A 25,229-nucleotide genomic window follows, 5' to 3' on the forward strand; every position below is an offset into this window, starting at 1 on the left:
CATACCTCCAGCCCTTTTTCCCCTCCCTGAAGGTGGGGGTTGGGTGGGGCTAAGTTTTCTCACCTTCTAACTGGGTAGTTGGCTTCTGGGGCAACTAGCTCCCATTCTCACCCAGGGGCTTTCCCCAAAATTGCCTCATTACCATAACAAGACATCTTTATGGTTCTCACCACTTAAGGAATTTCAAAAGTTTTAGGTGCTGTGTACCAGGAACAGGGAAGAAGACCAAATATAGAATTTATTATAAATCACAATGTCACACTCCGCCTCTCAGCTTTCACAACACTAGATGGGTTAGAATCTAGAAAGCTGACGATGGCAATACCCCTTCTATCCACTCTATGGTATAGGTAATTCTCAAATCTGTCGGTGTAACAGAATCACTTCAGGAACTGGATAAAAGTTTATATCCCTGAATGATAACCTGTCATTGTGAAGCAGAATTTCGAAGGTTGGGGCCCCTAGAATGTGCATTGATAAAATAATAATAATAATAATAATAATAATAATAATAACAACAATAAACTTAAAGCCATTAAAGTTCTGATTTATTTATTTTTTTACTCCTCTTGTTGAGACTATGCTGCATCTTCACCAAATCCATGGGACAACCTTTGGAATCACTCCCTTTGGGTCCACCCCTACCTGCAGGGATCCAGGTTGGGGCCAGTAGTGGGAAGGGAAGTTCCTGCCCCTGTAGGATTCATGCAAGGGCTCCAATGGTTGTGCCCATGGCAAAGGGCCCTGAGTTCCTGCCAAAGAAACATGGTTTGTGTAAGGCTTTGTCCTCCTGGTTTTAATTTTTACTATGCAGAAAACAATAAAAAGGTAAAGAACTCTTAAAAGGAAAAAAATTACCACAATGTCAATACCTGAAGACAACCACCATGTCACTTTAGTATTTTCTCTCATAGTCTTTGTTGGAATTGTTCCATTCAACGGCATTATGATTTCATTTCCATTAAAGACCAGACTTTTATAAATATGCTTAGGAACCTAGTTTTCCTCCCCTTTATTAGGTCTATAAGAAAATGTATTCCAAGTTCTAAACTATTAAAATGAGATTTTTGTGAGCCTTGAAGCTAAGAAGACCTGGGTTTGAACTGCAGCCCATCATTTACTAGCTGGGCAAGTTTTAAACATCTCTGTTCATCACTTTATTTCTAAAGCAAGAGTAACATTTACAAAATGTCTAAAACATAGTATACACTTAGTAAGTGTTAGTTACTTTCTTTATGATACCTCCAAGTTTAAAATTTTTTTCCTCATAATATGGCTAATTTTGTTTTCTCATAATTTGTTCTACCAAAGTTTCTATTACTTCTTTCATTCGAGATATAAAGTTTCTTTTCTAAGGTGGATTGTCATTACTGAATATCTAAATTACTTCAAGTCTGATTTCCAACCAGTGTTCTAACTAAAGTGCTCTAACTTCACATTTTGAAGTTTTATTTTTCTTTAAACATATTATTTTTTTAATTTTTATTTTTGAGAGAGAGAGCGAGCAGGGGAGGGGGGAGGGGGAGAGAGAGAGAGAGAGAGAGAGAGAGAGAGAGAGAGAGAGAGAGAGAATATAAAACAGGGTCCAGGATCCAAGCTGTCAGCACAGAGCCTGACACAGGGGTTGAACACACAAACTGCGAGATCATGACCTGAGCTGAAGTTGGTGCTTAACCGACTAAGCCCCCCAGGCGCCTCTGAAATTTTATTTTTCTAAGCTGCATCAACTGTAAATATAGGGAAATCTTTAAGTATTATACACCATATTGATTGGGTTTTGACATTAATGTCCATTCTTGTGAGGGGCCAGCTTTTCCTATTTCCATTTTTATTGTGGAGAACAGGGGCAGAGAAAATGGGGGAGGCAGTGGTCTATTTTCCTTTCCAAGAGTGTGAAGAAGGCTATTCATTGTCCTCTAAATCTTTTTGATCCTTCGTTTGTAACTGAATTCCCCGCTTCCAGTTAGGCACACAGCTGCCCATTCAGACATTTCAGGCCTCAAAGAGGGTAGGGTTAAGGTGTGTGATTAAATTCTGGCAAATGGATGTGACCATAAGTGACTTGAACCTTTGCTGCTCTTGCCCTTTCCCTCTCCTCTTTGGCCAGGATGCAGATGAGCAAAACTATCATAGAAGCCATTATTTTCGGCAGCATCCAAATTTATGTTATTATGAATCACAGGCTACATGCAGCAGCACCAAGACTGGGGAATTTTCTGATATTGCTGAAAAAAAAAAAAAAGTGAAAAGGGAAGAAATATTCGGCTTAGGTCTAGGAACTTGGTACCACTTCCTCAAGTCTCCTATACATAAAATGTGGAATCATGAATGGGAGGACAGAATTAATGTGGTCAGACATGAGTTTTAGTATGAATTTTGAAGTTAAGACTATTGTCCAACAATGTACTAGTATATATTAGCCCTACTGTACGGAAATAGATTGTTTGTGAGCATATAAATTATAAATTGCATATGTGGCTTACAGAATAAAGACATGTTTCCAATCCTTAAATGATATCTGTTAAAGGGTTCTCATGGTATATGCAAAAGAAACAAGTGGTACTGATTTTTGTAAGTAATATGCTCATGACATATGGATATTTAGGTAAGTATCTTTGCAGGAAATGGATTAAAAGTCAAAAAGGTGTATGAGGGAATATCAGCATTTTTTCTTCAACCACAAAAAATTACACCCGTTTTTAGGTTTCTCCATTCTCTAATTTGAATTTGGTAAAGTTATCAATGATTAATGTAGTCATTCCTTTAATAACTAAAGAAGAGATTCCACGAAGAGAAACAGATAATAAGTCCGAGAAGCAACTGCATTTTACAGATGACTTTTGCTTTTCAGAAGATTTCTGGTGTACTCAAAGCAATTATCGTGATGCTATGTGGCATCTATAAGATATCACTGACCATTAAATTACAGGATAAAAAATGCATTTCATTACTTGGAAATGATTTCACTGAAAAAACTGACATCAAGGGCAGGTCATTTCAACAAACTCAGTTTTTGTGGGACCTCATGGCAGGGATGAGAAGCTCTGAGAGCAGTTACTCATTACTGATGGAAAAGGAACACAGGTCCCGGCAGTAAGCAGTACATGATCTACCAATGTCATCTTAGTTATTCCCATGGGCACCGCAATAGTACACAGGACCACAGAGAGCATCAGTATGAGAGATCCCTATCAAATACTTTTTACCAAAGACTGTTTTGTTCAGTTAGAATACTGTCTCCCAGGTTTTTGAACAAGCAAAAAAGCAGCTGCAATCTAAATAAAAATGAAAAGCAGGATTTTTTTAAAAGTGACACTGCCCAACGACTATTTCCTGAAAACCACCATGAACTTACTAATGTGCTACTGTCCATGTCCATGTTGCATTTCTAACACCCAAATACAGAGATAAACGGGCTTACTTTACCAAACAATGCAAGGGATTTTGTAAGCAAAGTGTTAAGGTTCCCTAAAAACAAAAATAAAGCAATCTTAAATGTTTCAGAACCTGACAACAATGCACAATCAAGCTGGCCACAATGGACACATCTATAGCCTCTTAAAACCTATGTTTTCTCTTGAAGACTGATACTGAAAGGTTTTCAAGTATCATTAAAAGTGATTTAATTAAAATTTCCTGTCAAAGGAATTAAAACAACTGTTCAAGAGGAGGAAAAAAAGCTTAAAAAGAATACATATTGAATGATTTCATTAATGTAACTAGAAAATGCAAACAAATTTATACTGTTAGAAAGCACATCAGGGTCTGGGGCTTAGGGCCTAGAGTGGAGGGAGGCAAGGACTACAAAGGGGATGGGAGACCCTGGGGAGGCGGGAAGGAAATGTTCAGTATCTTGCTTGTTGGATGGACTCCCAAGTGTATACACATGTCAAAACTCAGTAAACTGCACTCACTAAGTGGATGCAGTTTAGTGTGTAAATATTACATCCCAATTAAAAGACAAAGAACAAAGAGGTAAAAACAAAAACACAAAACAAACCAAAAATGGAAACGCCTGAATTAAACCTTTCCTAAGAGCAGAGAACAAATCTTTCTAGACCAAGCCTCACAATATAATTATTTGTATTTCCATTTTTAGCAGGTCTTTCAGCTGAGGGGAGTGAAAGAGTGACGACACCCCACCACATTGAATAAATAATGTGGAAACTGAAGCACTCTGCAAGTTTTAAATTACGGCGAAGTAGTATAGAGCACAGACTTGGGTTTAAAAGTGTTGGCTAGGGGCGCCTGGGTGGCGCAGTCGGTTGAGCGTCCGACTTCAGCCAGGTCACGATCTCGCGGTCCGTGAGTTCGAGCCCCGCGTCGGGCTCTGGGCTGATGGCTCAGAGCCTGGAGCCTGTTTCCGATTCTGTGTCTCCCTCTCTCTCTGCCCCTCCCCTGTTCATGCTCTGTCTCTCTCTGTCCCAAAAAAAAAAAAAAGTGTTGGCTAGAGGACCTGGGTGGCTCAGTCTGTTAAGCGTCTGACTGTTGGTTTCGGCTCAGGTTATGATCTCATGGTTTGTGGGATGGAGCCCTGTGTTGGGCTCTGCACTGACAGTATAGAGCCTGCTTGGGATTCTCCTTCCCTCTCTCTCTCTGCCTCTCCCCTGCTTGTGTTCCGTCTCTCAAAATAAATCAATAAACTTAAAAAAAAATAAAGTGTTGGTTTTGTTGTGATCTATAGAGTGGTCACAAAGCCTCTGTGCCTGCAAGTTACCTCAAATCCCCCCCTTCCCCCACTGACCATTTGCTACTCAGTTTACAAATTTTCCCATGCTCTTCTTCACATCATGGGCTTATAGTGGCTACAGAGTCCCCTTGCATGAGATTCTGCCTAAAACAGCTGACGGGGGAAAAGTAGACTCAGGCACAAGTCTTAACATTTAGGAGCCCCTTTTCCATCTGTGAAATGGGAGTACAATCGAACTACCATGTGACTAAAGAGAACATGTAACTTGGCATTAGCCATATGGGCTTCACTTATAATACATGCTCAATAAATATCTGTTAAAGAAATAAGTGAATCAATGAGCTGATTTACTAAAATGAAGATCAAGTTTATAAGAATGTGTATATGTGCACACAGGTGCTGGTTGGGGGGTTAGTAGGTAGATAATAGAATGAAATGCTTAATGTAACTTAGATATACTACAGGAAACCAGTTTCCTAATGAGAAGAATCACTCAGTGAGGTATATGCCATTTGTACCTCATATAAATCATGATTTAATGAAATTGTGAAGAGCACCCATTTAACAAAAACTTTGAATGGTTAGATAGATTATGTTAAATGGCCAATCATCTAGCTTCTCAAAAATCATGATTATGTTACAACAGTGTTGAGTACTGTAAGAATACTCACTACTCAGTTTTTATTTGACTTTGTGTGAGGTAAACATATTGCAGAGCAGAACACCTCACAGCTTATTTGCTGATATAAATCATTAACCATTTTTGTAAACAAGTTTAGAATAACAATCTGAATTTTATTACAAACAAAAATAATCTAGAAAGCTTCCTTCAATTATACAGTATGCACAAGGATTTCTGCATTACATGGTTTTACATAAAATGTTTTGAATGATACAAGTGGGACTTCCTACCATTTGAAGAGGAGTTGACTGCTGAAAACCATACACTTAACAGAAAGAAAAAAGTTTCACAGGCAAAACCTATGATCTCTGGCTACAGGCAGGAGCGGAAACTAGGAACATAAAAGAAGCTTGGAGAAAAAAAAAAGACAATAAATACTCCAAAATGCTTTAGCAAAAAGAGTCAAACATTTGTAAACAACTTTTAAACAAATCTCTTTACTATGTGGTGTTGCTATAAAGTCAAGTCTTAACTGATTTTCATTTGACTCAGAAAAGTTACTTTTACTGCTGAGTATTTCTCTCTAGATTTTGTTTTCTTTCCCTGGAGAATAAAATATAATTAGGTATTGTTCGAGATTCTGAATTTCTTAGACGGGGGCCTTTGAGCCACTTGCTTGTCTTTTTGCTATTTCCACCCAAACATGAGGGTTAGAGTGAAAGGTAAAAACAGAATCAATAAAAATTTTGGCTCCTTATTAGTCTCTGTTTGGAGGTTTAATGGGTGAGGATGCTGATAAAACTAGCTGTGGATTTTAATTATCCCTGCTGCACTTTTATCCCGTCAGGGATAATCAGGACTTAAAAAGTATTAGCTTTGCAACACAACTACTTACAAACCATGTAGGCTGAGCTGCACTCAGTGTCTAGGACAATTACTGTTTGAGAACCCCCAGGAACTTATTGTAAACAAACAAGCAAGTGTTCAAGAGCCTGTTTTTGTACTTGGTACCATGACATAACACTACTATTTTCTTTCGTTTTCCTACTTGAGACTTTTATGAAATGATTACATGTAACAATAATAAATTTTCCCTTTAAGTATATATGATATATAGTAAAAACACATTAATGACTAAAATAAAATCTGAAGTCAAGCATTAGCATCCATACTTGAATGTCTTGTGCTCTGAGATAATCAGAAAAGTCTCTAAACACTGACTAGGTCCCTCTTGGTGAAGTGACACATGTATGTAACAAGCAGCAATGCTAGGAGTTATACTTTTCCTTAGTCTACAGGTATTTTCTGTGCTAATTTTATTTTACTATTAATGTGTTGAGACCAGTATCACTTTCAGCTAGGTAATCAAATTATTTGGGAATGATAACCTTTCTTTCATTTAAATCAAGCAATGGTAGACATTTACTGGAAACTTTCTAATAATAGATTTTGAGGAAGCTAAAAATGACACAGTTTAGTACAAACTGTCCTTTACCTTTATTGCTTGTATACACAGGAATACATTATAAAACTCAGTGGAAGGAGGAAAAAAGTAACAGAAGAAAAAGTTACCTGCTTTAGCATTTTTTAAGAATAGTTTTGATAACTTCTTAGATCAACTTGCTTATCTGAAACAGAGCAGAACTACAATACAATCATGATATAATTCTAATAATCACAGAAATTATGCTTTCATTTTTAATTTTCTCTTCATAAAACATTAATGCTATAAAAATGAGGTTGATGACATCCTTATTTAAAAGACACCTTGTACTGGTATCAAAATGTGATTTATTTTAATACCAACTGAAAAAATAGAGCTTATATAGTCTATTATTTCAATGAAGTTTTTTTATTACTTTTATTTTCAAAGTTTACGGTAGCAAAGTTATTGTTAACAATATAAATTTTCTCTTTATAAGTGTTGAAATTCCCTTAAAAGTGTTGAAAGGCAGCAGGCATTCTAGGATGGGCTTGTAAGGAAAATTAATTATTCCAATGTTGATAAAGAGTATACTTGATGAATTTATATTTCCTTCTTTAACTTCCTTACTAAACTTCTCCTGATTTGCCAGGTTTGTTTTTATTTTTTACTCTTTTGGTATCATAAAAGAAATCTAAGCCCAAGCCTTTTAGTTGGAGCAATTATTTCCATTTTCCATCATTTCTCTTCAGTTTTTCAAATATACACTACAACAATCCAATAATCATTGCAGGAAGGAATGATCATTTAAGCTGGATCGTGTTCATTTACCTTTTAATTTCATTTAGGAGATACTAATATTAGAGTCATAAAGTCTTTACAGTCTCAACACACATACACACAATCACAGAATTAAAAATCTTTATATCTTAAAAAAAAGGGTTCCATTTTGTTCAATGTATCATAATTTCAGTCCAATGAAATATGCTTTTATTAAATACAGCAGCCGCCACTTACCTTTAAATATTTTATGGATGGAACTAAGTTCAGTACTGATTGAAGGATGCTGGCATCAGAGCCCTCACTTTGGAACTATCTCTAAAGGTTCTGCATTTCTATAATGTACCACTGATTATTCTAGATTTTATAATACCCTGTCTTTAACTTGGTATATACCATCTTTTGGAAAAAAAAAAATTATTTGTTTTTTGAGATGAGATACAAGAACAAAATCATTCTTGAGGTTCCACCTCGAAAAAAGGCGATGTTTGCACATAGCAGCTAGTTTGATACCCCGTTTTGTTAGGCTAGCCTTCACACAATGAGCATGCATATATAGCCATGGTTCACTGCATCTGTTTTGAAGTTGAGAACTGCTGCTTATTCAAGTCACAGATGCCCCCATGTTATGCAAGGAGACAGTTGAACTGCATGTCCACCATGAGAAAAAGAAAATAAACGATGAAACAAAATGCAGCAAATATAGGCAGTTGGCATTCAGAACACGCCCAAAAGCTAACACTCATGAATTGTCATTAGAAGGGCTTTTCTTTCCTTAAAAAAAAAAGTCTTTCTTTGCATATTTTAAAATTTGAAGGTCCCAGAGAATCATGAAGTGCCTTGTCGTTTTTGCTGCTGGCTTCTGATGACCTCTAGTTGTTTTTTACATTGCTGGTAGTAAGTAGAAAGGCTTTTGTTTTCATCTAAAAGCTTTTTATGTTCCTGTACCAGACGAGATGTATTTTGCTGGTCCTTTTCATCCTGGTCCAGTTCTGCAACTAGTTCTTGCCTAAAAACAAATACCACATAATAAAATATAGTACAAGATACACGATAGAAAAAATTTATACACTAATAACCAATGAGCTCAACTAATCAGAACTTTTATTCTGGCTCTGTCATTATGCATCTCAGGGACACCATGCAAATGTAACTGCGGGCTAGAATGGAGACTAGCATCCACTCTTCTGGTTTACCCATACAAACACCATAATCCTTTTATTTTAATAAGTAACTCTACTTAGACAATTAGTGAATACAGATAAAATGGTATAATTAAAATTTTAGAAAATTTTATCTGGTATCCTTTTTGTGTAGGAAGAAAAAGGCTGGGGAAGGGCTCTGACCACAAGAAAATAACATGATGCTTTTACCATTCACATTCCACTTTTACACTCATGAACTTTTATTCATGTTTTGAAGTCACAGTTTTATTTAACCACAGTGCCAAGTGGGGGCTAATACAACATTTGCAAGCTAATTAAAATAGATGCTATCAACTTAAATCTGTTTCTTATTTTAAAACAGTGAGAACAATACAAAGTACCACTTTCAAATGAGTTATTCACTTTTAAGAACATTTTCAGGAAAGACCCTTAGAGACTTTCATAGTCTGATAAACTTTTTTAAGCCCCCTTTTATTTGGGAGATGTTCAATATTAGCTCCTAAAGCGAAGTTACTGGATATAACTGAATAACTAACGAAAAGCCTCCAAATGGTTTTCTTGTAATACTTCTCATTTTTAAAGTATTCAAGGGGTGCCTGGATGGCTCAACTGGTTAAGCTTCCGACTTCAGCTCAGGTCATGATCTCATGGTCCGTGGGTTTGAGACCCATGTCAAACTCTTGTCCAGCTCAGAGCCTGGAGCCTGCTTTGGATTCTGTCTCTCCCTCTCTCTCTCTGCCCCTCCCCTGCTTCTGCTCTCTCTCTCAAAAACGAATAAACATTAAAGAAAAATAAAGTATTTAAAACTGATTAAAACCATCATAGTGTTCACATTCCCTCAATCCACCATTTATTTTTTCCAGCTCAGAACTCCTCTTTCAAATGAATAAAGTATGAAAAAAGTATAGGTTAAACATGTGAAATAAAGTTTTTTTTTTTTAAATAAAGTACTAACAGTTCTATAGTTAGCTCCATAATTTGCAGACTCTAATATTTATTTCCTATATAGCTTTTAAAGTAGTGAATTGAAATCATTTACATTGTTATAACAATAAATTGCGATGGAGCTACTTTTTGTTTGTTTTTTTGGAAGTACAAAAAGAAATTATTCCAGGAAGCAAGAAATTTTCACTTATTTAGATTAAAATTAATAGACGGAATCCTATTACCGTATATACATATAGTTGCCATGAGTTTTTCCTATAGCACTTCATTTTAGTTACCACAGTAACTCAGCTTCAGAGGTACAAAATTTCATGAGGTTCATGTTTAAGAAAACTGAAGTTTTGGGTTTCTTTAAGAATTTCAAATAAAGGAGTATGGGAATTGTAGTTCTTAAAAAAGCGAGGAAGGCAGCCTCCATAACTCTTAGAAAGACACCTATGAGTATAAAACTCCCAAGAAAAACACTCACAGGTATAAAATAAAGTAATTCTATTCTCCTAAACAGATAACTGGAGAGAACAGATCTACAAAATGTTTCTAAGATAAAGCACAAGTGAACATTAGTAAATCAAATTATTTCACTTATGTCCAAGGAAACAATAAATCTTTATAATTATAAATCTAAACAGCTTTTAATTTTAAAATTCTTAGAACATAAAACATGTTTATGTAGCACCAGTTTATTCTCCTTAGTTTTAATGTATGTAGTCAAAAAGGTTTAGTTTTGCAAGAAAAATAGCCAAACGGTGCTACAAACTGAAAGGTAGAACATATGTAGAACCTCCAAGTTACAAATATAGTTGAACAACATGGGTCTGAACTATATGTGTCCACTTATACGTGGATTTTTGTATAGTACTGCAAATGTATTTCCCCTTCCTTTTGATTTCCTTAAAATTTTCTTTTCTCTAGCTTACTTTATTGTAAGAATACAGTACATAATACTCATAGCATATAAAATATATGTTAATTGACTGCTTATGTTATTGGTAAGGATTCTGGTCAACAATAGGCCATTAGCAGTTATGTTTTTGCAGAGTCGGAAGTTACATGCAGATTTTTGAATCAGTGGGAGTTCACAACCCCAACCCCAAGCTATTCAAGGAAGTCAAGTGCATGCTTAATGATTAATTCTAAAAATTAACACAGTTTTCATGTCTTTAAACAATATTTCACCTTAACATATTTTAGACCCAAAATACTAATGTGTTTTATTTTTATTCATAACAGTCAACTTACTTTCTCTGTAATAACAATGCAATTTCTGTTTGAACTTTCATATATTCTTGTGCCATTTTACAATGCTGCTCAAACACTGCCATAGATTCTTTGGAGTTTGGGCACGGTGCTAGAGGCTGAAAATAAATAAAGAAAGTTAAAACATAATTAAATCAAATCTCAATATCAAGCTGAGAGTTAATATGGTGACTGTGATATATTTTTATAGCACTAAAGCAATGATCTTTTAAAAATAAGTGTTAACCCATGGCCTAGAAAATTTCAGTGTCCTTTTCTCAGAGTTAATTCACAGCTTAAATTCACACCTGTGGTTTTAACACTTTCATTGTTATAGCGGATCATGACTAAAGTGATCACTGGCCTCTGGTTTTACATTTCAGGTTGCCAAACCGTATTATACCAAGAGGGTTTATGGCTCTCATACTCATGAGGAGACACTGAAGTATATTACTTATATTTTCAGTCACAATGAACGTGACAGTGTATTACAAAATCTACTAAGGAGAAATGAGCTTAAGTAAAGTTTATATTGTAGTGCACTGAAAGAGCAAAAATGCTATTCTTGGCATCCTTAAAGATATGGGAGTATTTTAAGACAACTGTTAAGAACATGATTTTGCCAATTTTAAACTTGATTAACTTAACTGAATGAATTATTTTAACTTGAATTTAGAAAGTTTGGGGAAGCCAACTAAAAGCATAAATAAATGAATATACGATGACAAGATATGAACACTTTCTAGGTAGATTCTAGAAAGATTCTCTAGCTTAGATAGCTTTCTAGATAGATTCTCTAAACCTTTTCTATAAGGAAAAAGTAAAAACGGTCACTGAGAAACTACTCCTTTACCTGTAGTTGGTGATCCAGTGTAAGATAAGCCATTGGGATGGAGTTATCCGATCCATTGGTATCTGGAAATCAAGTATGTGTTTATTTATTTTCTATCATAAATAATTATAAACAAAAAGCAAGAAAGCTTCATGAGATATTGGCATTTTGTTCCTAAAGTAAGCAACACATAAAATAAAAGTTATTGCTACTGGTAATGAAGAATCTATTTCTGAATTTAAAGGTAAACACAGAACATCCAATTACCAGATAATCAGAATGCAATCATACTCTCATACAATTTAAGTTGGCTATAAATTACATAATATTAAAGCTTACAAATGCTTGTTCAATTAAAAACAAAAACAGTGGTATGGGACCTTTTTAAAATTTGGTCTTCACTGACCCCACCTAATCAAAGCTCGTATCTCTTTCTTTCCTTGACCATGCTAAGTTTGCTATAAGGCTGTGTCAACCCCTTGAACATTCGTGCTCTTTAACGAAGAAAGAGGGGAAAATAAGGATTACCTTCAATTTATATATATTCTAGTGTGAACCCTCAACCCACCTCCCCTAATGAGAATCACTGCAGAAAATGAAAGATGTTTTTGATGGGAGTATATTAAACACAGGTATAATGAACAGTTAGGTATATGGAAACTGCAGTTCAGTGTCCTGTGTGAAACAGTTAAATGGATTAAATCAAACAACTAGTCGATTTTACCAAATTGTTTGGATGGCTTTTGTTTGTATTTCGTAAGAGGTAAACTGTCATAACTTGCGTGAGTCACATGGGATTAACATTTATGCCTCCAGAAGCAGGCAGGATAACTGTGAAGTAATACGGACTTTTTATTTCAGAAGTAGCTGCCTTCCCACAGTTAGGAAAGAGTAAATGAGCTACACAAGTGAACTGTTCAGCCCTTTTCCTGACAAGTGACTCCTTGAAAGAGTGGTATAGATAAAGACAAGGTCAGGCTGACAGTAAGGCACTGTATGCAATGCAATAAAAAACTAGGACAGTTTGATGGTTCACTAACCTCAATAATTTATTGTTGACTGATGAATATTCTAGTTTCCTTTTTTAAAGCCATTGAGAATGTGCTTGCAAGTAACTCTAAAAGCCAAGCTAAATCAGATGAAATAAGATAATGCATGTAAGAAATACCATGCAATGCTGGCATATGGTATGCAGTCAACACATGGTGGTGATGGTTACTATTACTGTAGTCGTTGTTGTTATTGATATAAAATGGGAGCATTAGAAAGGACAGGCAATTTAAATTCTAAAGTTTGTTTTTCCGATTGAAAAAGTAATGCTTATTAAATACCGGAGTGCAATAAAGAAAAATAACAGCATATTGCCTAGTAGAGTCCTACCTACCTTAAAATCATATACACTATCATAAATGTTTCCTGAAATGGTTAAACAAGAAATACACTTAATTTGTTATTTCCCTCACCAATTCTTTCCCCACCCACAACAAGACTTTCAAACTATGCTCCCATGGAACACTATTTTCCACAAAATTACAACTGATTGGGGCACCTGGGTGGCTCAGTCGGTTAAGTGTCAGACTCTTGGTTTTGGCTCAAGTCATGATTTTGCAGTTCGTGAGTTCGAGCCCCACACTGGGCTCCATGCTGATAGTGCAGAGTCTGCTTTGGATTCTCTCTTTCACTTTCTTTGACCCTCCCCTGCTCACACTTTCTTTCTCTCTCTCTCTTTCTTTCTAAATTCATTCATTCATTCATTCCTTCATTCACTCCCCCTGGGGCACCTGGGTGGCTTAGTCAGTTAAGCACCTGACTTCAGCTCAGGTCTTGATCTCATGGATTGTGGGTTTGAGCCCCGCGTCGGGCTCTGTGCTGACAGCTCAGAGCCTGGAGCCTGCTCTGGATTCTGTGTCTCCCTCTTTCTCTGCACCTCCACTACTAGTGCTCTGTCTGTCTCTCAAAAATGAATAAACATTAAAAAAAAAATTTTTTTTTAAATTATTTCCCCCCGACTTTATAGGAAAAATTAAGTGTCTTGAACTCTTTTAAAAGCACTTCTATTCCTATTACTCTTTCTTAAATCTTTGATATTTGAGGGCGCCTGGGTGGCTCAGTCGGTTGAGCATCTGACTTTGGCTCAGGTCATGATCTCGCGGTCTGTGGGTTCGAGCCCCGTGTCGGGCTCTGTGCTGACAGCTCAGAGCCTGGACCCTGCTTCAGATTCTGTGTCTCCCTCTCTCTCGGCCCCTCCCCCGCTCATGCTCTGTCTCTGTCTCTCTCTCTCTGTCAAAAATAAACATTAAAAAATTTTTTTAAATCTTTCATACTTGATGTATCTTATTAAATAAATACCCTGTATCTGACATGTATTTTAGAATTAAGTATATCAGTGTTTCACAGTATTCAGGGAATGGAAAAAAAAGCCAAGGACTGTTATTAACTATTAAAGTACTCAGCTTACACTGCAAATATAGTAGTTTATTGAATTTATTAAATAAAGCACGCTAAGTTTATTTTTATTTTTAATGGGCCAGTATTCTGACTCTAATAATATTACAAGGAATGGGCTCCATGTCTTATACTTCTGTCCTTGCAAACATTGAGTGTTTCCCCCCCCCGTGGCTCCCTCTACTGTGTCTAGCCATCTCTCTCACTAACTGCTCTTGGGTATGTGTCTTTCTTTATCCCTACTATTATAAATAGAAACCCAAAGGCCCTCATTATGTGCTGTGATCATTAAACCGATGTATGCTTTTTACTTTTCTCTGAAAATGCATAGAAATCCCTTCTCTTTTGAAGTAAAAACATCTGATTAATTTTTTTTAACTATGTATGTATGCACTTGTAATTTTTTCCTAAATCAGGGGCCTTCAAAGAAAAAGGATTTGCCAGTATCTCTTCCCTGTAATTTACTGTATTAGCTTGATCATCGATACTTTTCTTAGAAACAGTGCAAAGCTGAACTTCATTAAATATAAGGCTTAAACCACTCTCAACTTTTAAATTATATTAAAAATTATTTAAAAATGCCAAAGACAAATTTCAGTTGAATTCTGGACCCAAGTACAATTTCTAACTATTGGCATTTTGTGGTATCTTAGGTCCCAAAAAGAAAAAAATGAGACTGGGGTTGGAAGGTTGGAAGAACACGGGAAGTAGAAAAAACACAGCAGTTAAGTGAGAGGGACGTAAGAGGATTTTTATTTTACTTTCATGAGTTCACATCTGCCACATGGTGACTGGTATGTCTAGATCAGTCTAGGCTGAAGTCAGGAGGCCGAGTTGAGTACCTCCCTCACCAGAGGGCTGAAGACCCAAAAAGAGCTAACAGTACCTGAATGTTAATGATCAAGTCTGTCAAGAGCATTTCCCTATGCACCTCTGAGGAGAAGCACACAATGATGAATTCTGCACATGTGCTGCTGAGTACTGGTTAATGTTCTGGACAGTCCTAGGTTGGGCAATGCTAGGGGTGAGACTTAGAGGAGTTTTTGCCACCACTAAATTTAAACTTGCTAAAACTAGAGAGTACACCCTTGGCTAAACATAGTTGTATCTTACACGAAACAGAGAAAAGCTACTCAGTTAATTTTTTATATTAAATTATGAACCTGACTAAGCCATGCCAAATATCTATAAATACTTGTAAGTAGTGTTTTTTTTTTTGTAAAGACAGAAAGCTGACTTTTTAATTTGGATTTAACTGCAACTATTAATAACATAGTTGATCTTATACAAGATCCCAAATGATCTGATTTTCTAAGGTCTAAGAGATCATCTTTCCTTCTCTGACATAATAACATATAAATAATAAATTTTTATAGAACTATACTGCTGAGTAATTTATTAAGGAATTCTCTTAATGCTAAGGAAAAGTTAATTCCACTATGGCACATAATTTCCTGCTTGCCCATAATAAACCCATTCCATCATTAGATTTTAATACTAATATTTTAACCAGTTAGTCATTCATGTTAAGGATTTTAGTGACTCTTCACAGGCTTTTTAAGGTCTAGTTAAAAATTTAGAGATTTGAGGCGCCTGGGTGGCACAGTCGGTTAAGCGTCCGACTTCAGCCAGGTCACGATCTCGCGGTCCGTGAGTTCGAGCCCCGTGTCGGGCTCTGGGCTGATGGCTCAGAGCCTGGAGCCTGTTTCCGATTCTGTGTCTCCCTCTCTCTCTGCCCCTCCCCCATTCATGCTCTGTCTCTCTCTGTCCCAAAAATAAATAAAGGTTGAAAAAAAAAAAAAATTTAGAGATTTATTTAAATTTAGAAATTTAAATTTCTAACTAGAAATTTATGTATCTGAAATGAAGTCTCCCTACCAGTTAAAAATGATTCAAAAGGTCAATGGTCAGAAATTTTTTTTTTCACTGAAGTGAGGTACTGGCATATTGTGTCTTTAAAACAAAAGACTGAGATGAAGAGGATTATCATTCTGATTTTAGTTCTTTAAAAAATAATGACTTTACTACTATCATATAGTAGGATGGATCAAAAATAGGAAAATCAGAGATGTAAGTTCAAGAATACAATATCTTCCTGTCTGTAAAAACCCCAAATCAAACCATGTTCAAAATACATGTTTAGTATCTGGGGGGAAATGAAGTATCTGGGGAAATGACGAGGGCAAGACAATCTCAGTACTCAGAAAGTCATCTTTAAGTTTATTGCTAAATATTTGATTTTATTAGTATAAAAATCTAACCTATTGTAAAATGTCTGCCTTTATTTAAAAAAATTTTTTTTAATGTTTATTTATTTTGAAGAGAGAGGGAGAGAGACAGCGCGTGAGAAGAGCAGGGGCAGAGAGAGAGGGAGACACAGAATCCAAAGCAGACTCCAGGCTCTCAGCTGTCAGCACAGAGTCTGACGTGGGGCTTGAACCCACAAACCATGAGATCATGACCTGAGCCGAAGTCGGATGCTCAACTGACTGAGCCACCCAGGCACCCCCCAAAATGCCTGCCTTTATAAAGATCAGAGCCATAACACAAAGAAATGAAAACAAATATGATAAATTCAGCTTCATAATTATAATGAGGAAATACACTGGTCACCTGTGGAATCATCAGGAGTCCATGGATGACTTCGACTTGGCTTTTCTGAGGTTGGTCCTGAGGTAGTGATCATTCTGACACTAGGACTGGATGACCTACTGCTTACCTGTAGGAAGAAGTAATAGAAGGAACAAAATGTGATGTTTATGTGGGAATAAAAAAAGACAAGAGAAAATTTTTATTATAAAGCAAAAGATAGGCTTCCATTTCTATCAGCAGAGGTCCTAAAACACTCTTGCAAAAAATATATCCTCTAAAAAGATACCTCTTAAAACTTGGTGAGCTTTCAGAGCACCCAGGTGGCTCTGTGGGTTAAGTGTCTGACTCTTGGTTTTGGCTTAGGTCATGATCTCACAGTTCATGAGTTTGAGCTCTGGTTCGGGCTCTGTGCTGCCAGCACAGAGCCTGCTTGCGATATTCTCTCTCTCTCTCTCTCTCTCTCTCTTTCTGCCCTACCCCTGCTTGCACGCTCTCGCTCTCTCTCAATAAATGAACTTAAACAAACAAACAAACAAGAAACAAAACTGCTGAGCTTTCAAGAAAGTAAGAGAAATGCTCTGAGACCAGAAATAAAGCAGGAGTAGGAGTCTAGTAAGTGCTTAAGCTATTAGACGGGAATTTCAGTTGAACACCAATGACCTAGAGCTTTTGTTTTGCTTACTTTCTGTACTCAGAGGAATAAGCATAAAGTCTTGGGCCTTTGTAGGATGGGAGTGAGACCAGAGAACTGCCTTGCTTAAAGCTAAAACCCAAGAAAGTCTTCACTCTTGGGGAAAAAGTAAACTAGGAAAAACATCTACCCTATAAAAGCAGATAGCAAATAAATTTGTCTGCATTGGTAGTGGCTCTGGGTGAAGGGGAGAAAATGTATACTGTGAATTCATAAAATATTTCCATAATTGATAGAAGATACAACAAATCCCAATGACAACCAATCCCAAGCAGAAAAAATAACAGAAAAGCTACAATAACTGAGTTAAACATGGGTCATATCATCGTCAAATTCTAGAAAACAAAGACAAATAGAAGATAGAAGGAGGCAGCCAGAGAAAGATTATCCACAAAAGAATACTAGTCAGATTCTCAACAGCAAAAAGGAAGCCAGAAGCCAGAAGAAAGTGGAATATCTTTAAACTGCAAAGAGATTAACTGCCAACTTAGAATAGGTTAGCCAACAAAAATGTAAAGAATGAGGTCAAAATAACGTTCTTAGACAAGCAAAAAGGGAGTCTACCATCCATATACTCTTATAACAGTATCTAAAGCATGAACTTTAGGAGTAAGAAAAGTTTTTCTCTGATGGAAGGGCCTAGTTACAATCAGGAATGTTGGTAAACACAAGGATGAATCTATACACAGAAAATATCAAACAATGGAAACATGACTAATTTACAAAATTACCAAGCAAAAAATAAATAAGATGGAACTAAAAACTGAACAAAAGCATAAGCAAAATAAGGAATGCTTTAAAAATGCTTATATTGTTGAGGATAAGAATAAAGATGTTAACTTTAGGTTCAGTATGAGTGTTAAAGTTTCTCAGGTAGTTACAAAACATAATACACATGACTCCAAATAAGAAAGACAAATAATGGAATGAGAAATGTATTTGCTCAATTCAAAGGAAGGCAAAAAAGGAGAAAAAAAGAGAAAAAAGAAAGCATAAAATAAGGAGGAGCAAACTTATCGATAATATAAATGGATTAAACTCTTCAGTTAAGATATTTAAAAAAATCAGAGTGTCAGGCTAGATTAAACATTGTTTATAAGAATTAGATCTAACAGAGATAGAGAAAACAGGAAGTTAAAGGATAAAAAAGGATAATCAGGCAAACCTACCCAAAATAAAGTTATTCAGCTATATTATATGAGAGAGGATACGTTTTAGGGCAAAAAAAAAAAAAAAAAAGATTAGAGAAGGAGATAAAATGATAAATGAGTCAATTCACTATGTAACAACAATTCAAAACTTATGTGCTCTACCTATTATACTACATGCTGTATCTATATATCGCTTCCAAATAGATAAAGCAATAAAACTGCAAGGAGAAAGGGACATATTCACCATTATCATGAGATATTTTAATACTCCTCTGTAAATACTTTATAAAAGCAGACCAGGGGTGCCTGGGTGGCTCAGTCGGTTGGGCGGCCGACTTCAGCTCAGGTCATGATGTCGCAGTCTGTGAGTTCGAGCCCTGCATCGGGCTCTGTGCTGACAGCTCAGAGCCTGGAGCCTGTTTCAGATTCTGCGTCTCCCTCTCTCTGACCCTCCCCCGTTCATGCTCTATCTCTCTCTGTCTCAAAAAATATAAATAAATGTTAAAAAAATAATTTAATAAAAAAAAAAAAGCAGACCAAAAAATATATATATATAACACTAGTGAAACCTGAACTCCAAAAAAAGCAAGCTTGATCTAAACAAAAAGATATGACTAAAAATTGGAGAATATGCATTCTTTTTAAGCACCATGGAACATTTATGAAAACTGATCATGTACTAAACTATTAAAGCAAATCTCAAAAAAGTTAAAAAAGATTATTATATAAACCATGTATTTTTGTACTGATTCAAAATTAACCTCATGTTTAGACATTAAAAAAAATTTTTTTTAATGTTTTTATTTATTTTTGAAACAGAGAGAGACAGAGCATGTGCAGGGGAGGGGCAGAGGGAGAGGGAGACACAGAATCTGACGCAGGCTCCAGGCTCCGAGCTCTCAGCACAGAGTCCGACACAGGGCTCCAACTCACAGACTGTGAGATCATGACCTGAGCCGAAGTTGGATGCTCAACCGACTGAGCCACCCAGGCGCCCCTGTTTAGACATTTAAAAATACTTCTAAATAACTCACTGGTCAAAGAAAACAAAGTGGAAATGAGAAAGTAAGTGACTTTTACCATGGAACACAGTATAACCTGTGGGATGCAACTAAAGATGCACTTGGAGAAAAATATTTAATTCTAAATATTTAGATGAAAAAAATTAGAAGTAGTGACAATTTACAAGATAGACATTTAACTTACAAAGTTAGAAAAAGAACAAAGTTATCAGTCCCCCCACCCCCGATAACAAAATAAAAATGAGAATACTACAAAAATTTGGTGGTTAGTAAATTAAAAATAAAACAAAAAAAATCAAGTGTAACAAATTCCAAAAAATATATAAATCACCAAAATTTCTACACATTAAAGAAAACCCCAAACCCAGAGGATTTTACAGTTGAGTTCTATCAAACAATCAAGAAAATATCGCTTTCCATCTTAAACAAATTATTCTAGAAAAAAGAAACACTTCTTGACTCATTCTGTGAAAGCAATAAACCTGATTAAGAAACAACAGAATAAGAAATACTACTAGCTAACCTCACTGATGAAAATATGTGCAAAGTTAAAAGTCCTAAAAATTATACTAGCAAATGAAATTTGGCAATGTAAAGACAATAAAAATAATTTGAAAAATTGAGGGTATCCCACAAATGCAAAGGCCACTTGATGATAGGAATTCTATTAATCTGATTCATTATATTAACAGATTAAAGGAGAAAATTCTCAATAGATATATAAAAAGGCATTTGACAAAATTTAACAGTCATCTATGAAACTACATTTAACAAGCTTAAATTCCATTTAAGAGAAGATAATTTCTTAACCGGAGATATTTATAAAAAGTCTACAAACGTGGTCTGAGAGAAAATGGTACTGTAGGCTGGTGGATGACAGGGAGGCCACAGGCAAGGAATACAAAGAAAAGACTCCTAGGCATAGATCATGTTCCATTTCCTAAGCTGTGTGGTGGATTCATGAGTGTCCATTTTATTATCAGCTTTCGCAACTTACATATTCATATATTCTTATCTATGTATTGTTATTTCACATATTAAAAACTCTCAAAGGACATATGAACTAAAATGGATTTTATAAGAATCTTTTTTTTAAAAGCACCTGTTTTTCTTGAAGTGTTAGTGAATACCCTACAGAAGACACAAAAAAGAATATGGAGTTATACATATACAAAGTAAAACATAAAAAGCACATACATTCATGAAGAACCTTATGTCCAATTTCAATATGTAAACACAGAAAAACACTCAAAGGGCTGCCTGGGTGGCTCAGTTGGTTGGGCATCTGACTTCAGCTCAGGTCACGATCTCACGGTTTGTAAGTTCGAGCCCCACATTGGACTCTGTGCTGGCAGCTCAGAGCCTGGAGTCTGCTTTGGATTCTGTGTCTCCCTCTCTCTCTCTGTCCCACCCCTGCTCACACTCTGTCTCTGTCTCTCTCAAGAAATGAATGAACATTAGAAAAAAAAAAAAAAGAAAAAAGTAAAACACTCAAAGACTGCATTAAGTAAAACGAGGGGCAATACAGCAGTGGAAAGTACCCCTGAGTAGAAATTAGCAATGTGAATTCTAATTATAGTACAATGTCTGATTTAGTTTATTTCAAGAAGCCTCCTTTATCTACAGAGGGGTTGGGGCTGGGTTAAAATGTGATGACTTTTAGTGTATCATTCACTGCTAACGTTCTGTTATTTTAAGTTTTGACAACTCACAATGAATTGAGGGTACTAAAAATAAAAGGCACTTTTATAACAAGTTCGGAAATAAATCATAAAATAATTGAAGAAATGACTGGTGGAATGTTACTCTCATCTTGGGTACCTACTGAAATTCCAAAAAGCTTTTCTATACCATAAACAATTTTCAACTCAATTATCAGACCAGTCTTTTCCAAAACCTTAGTTTATGCATGCCACACTTACAAAGGTGCCCTGTGTATAACAATACTCATTCTGTTCTCTCCTCCTTGCTAATTCCTCTCCATTCTGTAAGGCTCACCTCAGAGTCCCTTCCACATTAAATGCTCATTCTTGTTATATTCTTGGTTCTTTGAGCACAAAGCCAGACCCTGTGTTTGAAGACTGCTTTATTCTAGCAGTGTGTAAAGTACAAAATGTTCATTTACTGGTTGTTATGGAATAATTCTGAAATTTTCACCCTGGCATTCCTGACCCTCCATTGGCAGGTTTTACCTTATCCAGATGATCTCTACTCTGACAATTCCTTATGCCCCTCTTTCTCTCCCTGTTTTTAATCTTGACTCCATATTCATCCAAGGATTATATGGTCTAGTGCAAAGACCAAGTATGAAAACTGAACTATATGAAACTGACTTATTTATTTATTTATTTATTTATTTATTTTTTTAATTTTTTTTTTTTCAACGTTTATTTTTGGGACAGAGAGAGACAGAGCATGAACGGGGGAGGGTCAGAGAGAGAGGGAGACACAGAATCGGAAACAGGCTCCAGGCTCCGAGCCATCAGCCCAGAGCCTGACGCGGGGCTCGAACTCACGGACCGCGAGATCGTGACCTGGCTGAAGTCGGACGCTCAACCGACTGCGCCACCCAGGCGCCCCATGAAACTGACTTTTTTAAAAAAATGTTTATTTTTGAGAGAGAGAGAGCGCAAGCGAGCAAGCGCACACAAGCAGGGGAGGGGCACAGAGAGAGGGGGACAGAACCCAAAGCAGGGTCTGTGCTAACAGCAGATAGCCTGATGCGGGGCTTGAACTCACAAACTACAAGACCATGACCTGAGCTGAAGTTGGACGCTTAACTGACTGAGCCACCCAGGAGCTCCAAAACTGACATTTTTAAACATCAAAATATCAGCAAACTCACATGATTTAGTCTAAATATATTTTGCAGACCTGGGCTTAAATCCCAGTTCTGCCATTGATCGCTGTGTAAATTTGAGTAACTCAGCCCTTAAGCTCATTTGTCAAGTGTGGATGAGAAGTAGTAGTAACAGTTTAAGAAGTCAGGCACTGGAGACAATACAACCCAGAACTGGAGTCTTTAGCTTGCCATTCATTAGCACTGTGGCTTTAGGTTAACTTATTTAACCTCTAAGACTCAACAGTAAAATGAGGACAGTATTACCCACTTCATCAGTTTGTAAAAAATCAAATGAAATAAAGTACCTGAAGGGGTTCTTGACACGATAAAAATGCTCACTAAATGAATGACAATTAGGTTGTATCACAAGATAGGAATATATGAGTGCACTTGCAGCACCTAACAATTCCCTCTCAAGATCAAAATCACAGTTCTTTCTATAAAACATATTTAGTGACTAATTCCTATCACAAAGACATTTTTCTCCTTTGAAGTTTGGCTGTATTTAGAGTCTGCTACTACATAAACTTAAACTTGAGCTGGAAATAGTTTATATTACCCTCAAAGGTTGCTATTCCTCAAAAGCATTATAATATCCTAAGGGGAGAAATCATGTATACTTTTATTTTGTACTCCCCAGGATTTAGGATATTGCTGAATATACAGTAACTACATAATAAATACTCACTGAATAAAATGATAACACAAACTGTTAGCACTCAGATACAAGATGGGTGTTTAGACTCGTTTACCTTTTGTACTCAGGAGAATTAGAACACACACCAAAGAGAACCAGTGATGAAATATGTAACTCTTCCTCTTAGGAAGTTGTTACCCTTGGTAAAACAAGTACAGACTCTATGACATTACTCACGAGTTCTTTAAACCTTCTCTGACTAAAAGAAAGTTTTGATGACTTAAGGAAAAAATGATTTGACCATAGTTATAATTTCTATTATAAACCAAGAACAATTTTTCTTCAAAATGCTGGCAGACGGGGGTTTCAGAGTCAATCTAATTTTGTGCTAATATTCTTACTTTAACATTTTAAGAGGAGAAATAAATACAAGTGCTTGTGGACACGTGAGACTCAATATAAGTTATGAGAAATTAAACAAGATATAGTATAAGTAAGACTTGGGCTTACAAAACATAAGAATGAATTTGTATTAAAAAAAAAAAAAAAAAGCAGGGCACCTGGGTGGCTCAGTTGAGCTTCTGACTTCGGCTCAGGTAATGATCTCATGGTCTGTTGAGTTCGAGCCCTGTGTCGGGCTCTGTGCTGACAGCTCAGAGCCTGGAGCCTGCTTCGGCTTCTGTGTCTCCCTCTCTCTCTGACCCTCCCCTGTTCATGCTCTGTCTCTCTGTCTCAAAAATAAACATTAAAAAAATTTTTTTAAAAAAGCCACCGACCATTTGTCATGTTAAAACACATATTCCTATCTGGACCTAGTACAAATTATAGTACCGTATTCCTTAAGTTTAAATCTTTCCCAGGAGAATCCTTTGCTACTCATTTATTTTTCACTCTCTACTTTCCAAGAACATTTAGCACCCCAGGTGCATAATCATTTGTTCTACTTGAGATTTCCTATGGCTATAAAAACTAAGAAATAAGACTAATATTCTTAAGTCAAGTTTCAAAACTAGTCTTTCCTTAAAACTACAAAAAGACATGAAGTAAATTTATATCCTTAAATTAACTAAGTAAGCCTTCCTATTTCAAGAAATTGGTATCTCAAAGAATAACAATATGCTAAAATGTTCATATTAAAAAACGAAAGAAATATTTAAAAACAAGCCATAACTGTATTTTTTGAACACCTGAAAAATACAAGATATAAGTAAGAGGATCAGGTAATATTTGACAATGAAAAAAATCAAACGATTTTATAGATTAAAGTTATGTTACTGCTTGCAAACTAAGGTATAGTCTTATTTTATAGTAGCTATTAAAAAAATCACTGGTGAAATTCTTACGATTATATATGGTCTCAAACTATTAAAACTCATTTGGGTTCCTCCTTCCTTCAGGATATTTACAATTACTTTATTCTTATACAAACTATAAAGTTTAAGCGAGATAGAAAAACTTGACTTACCACAGGATTGGATATGAAAGTGGTTACGGGAGTTCAGAAATGCCACAGTGCAATTTAAGGCAGCAAAAGAATACTAACCCAAAATTAAACCAGAGGGCAAATTACCATCAGTGGATATGAAACAGAATTGGACTTTGGCCAGAACTTTATCGCTATATTTATAAAAAGGAATTGGGAATTATTTTACAGACAAAAATAAAGCTTTGCTTTTTATGTCTCACCTGAACGACTGGGAAAATATTTTTATAAGAATTTATGGCCAGGGGCGCGTGGGTGGCATAGTCGGTTAAGTGTCCGACTTCAGCCAGGTCACGATCTCGCGGTCCGTGAGTTCGAGCCCCGCGTCAGGCTCTGGGCTGATGGCTCAGAGCCTGGAGCCTGTTTCCGATTCTGTGTCTCCCTCTCTCTCTGCCCCTCCCCCGTTCATGCTCTGTCTCTCTCTGTCCCAAAAAAAAAAAAAAAAAAACACGTTGAAAAAAAAAAATTAAAAAAAAAAGAATTTATGGCCAGAGATACTATTTAGACTGAAATTTAAAAGCTATTTAAAACCCTCAGAAATTTTCTTACTTGCTAAGATTATACAAACACAAAACACAGACATTAAATAGTGATTTATATAATAATTTTGCTGAAGTAACATCTGAATAATATAAACATTAAAAAGAAATGGGTATCAAGTTGGTGATGTGG

The 25,229-nt window shown here is 36.0% G+C and overlaps 1 protein-coding gene across 9 annotated transcripts in view; it reads right to left on the reverse strand.

Moving 5' to 3' along the window:
- Positions 1 to 531: 531 nt before the first annotated feature.
- Positions 532 to 25,229, reverse strand: part of MAP3K7 (mitogen-activated protein kinase kinase kinase 7) — an 89,214-nt gene continuing 64,516 nt past the window's right edge. For 2 of the 9 annotated variants that reach the window (XR_006717409.1, XR_006717412.1), the window contains 5 exons: positions 16,753 to 16,858; positions 11,716 to 11,777; positions 10,866 to 10,981; positions 7,753 to 8,524; positions 5,465 to 6,940 (listed from right to left, as the gene is read on the reverse strand). Coding sequence is in view for 2 of the 9 variants with exons in the window: in XM_045499047.1 (XP_045355003.1) it covers positions 8,344 to 8,524; positions 10,866 to 10,981; positions 11,716 to 11,777; positions 16,753 to 16,858 (465 nt within the window). In the remaining 7 variants the exon portion in view is untranslated. Of the gene's footprint in view, positions 753 to 5,464; positions 8,525 to 10,865; positions 10,982 to 11,715; positions 11,778 to 16,752; positions 16,859 to 25,229 lie in introns of those variants that run through there. The other 7 variants (XM_045499047.1, XM_045499046.1, XR_006717413.1 and 4 more) reach the window with 6 other exon arrangements.

Source organism: Leopardus geoffroyi, chromosome B2, assembly GCF_018350155.1.
Source record: "Leopardus geoffroyi isolate Oge1 chromosome B2, O.geoffroyi_Oge1_pat1.0, whole genome shotgun sequence".
Classification (NCBI taxonomy): domain Eukaryota; kingdom Metazoa; phylum Chordata; class Mammalia; order Carnivora; family Felidae; genus Leopardus; species Leopardus geoffroyi.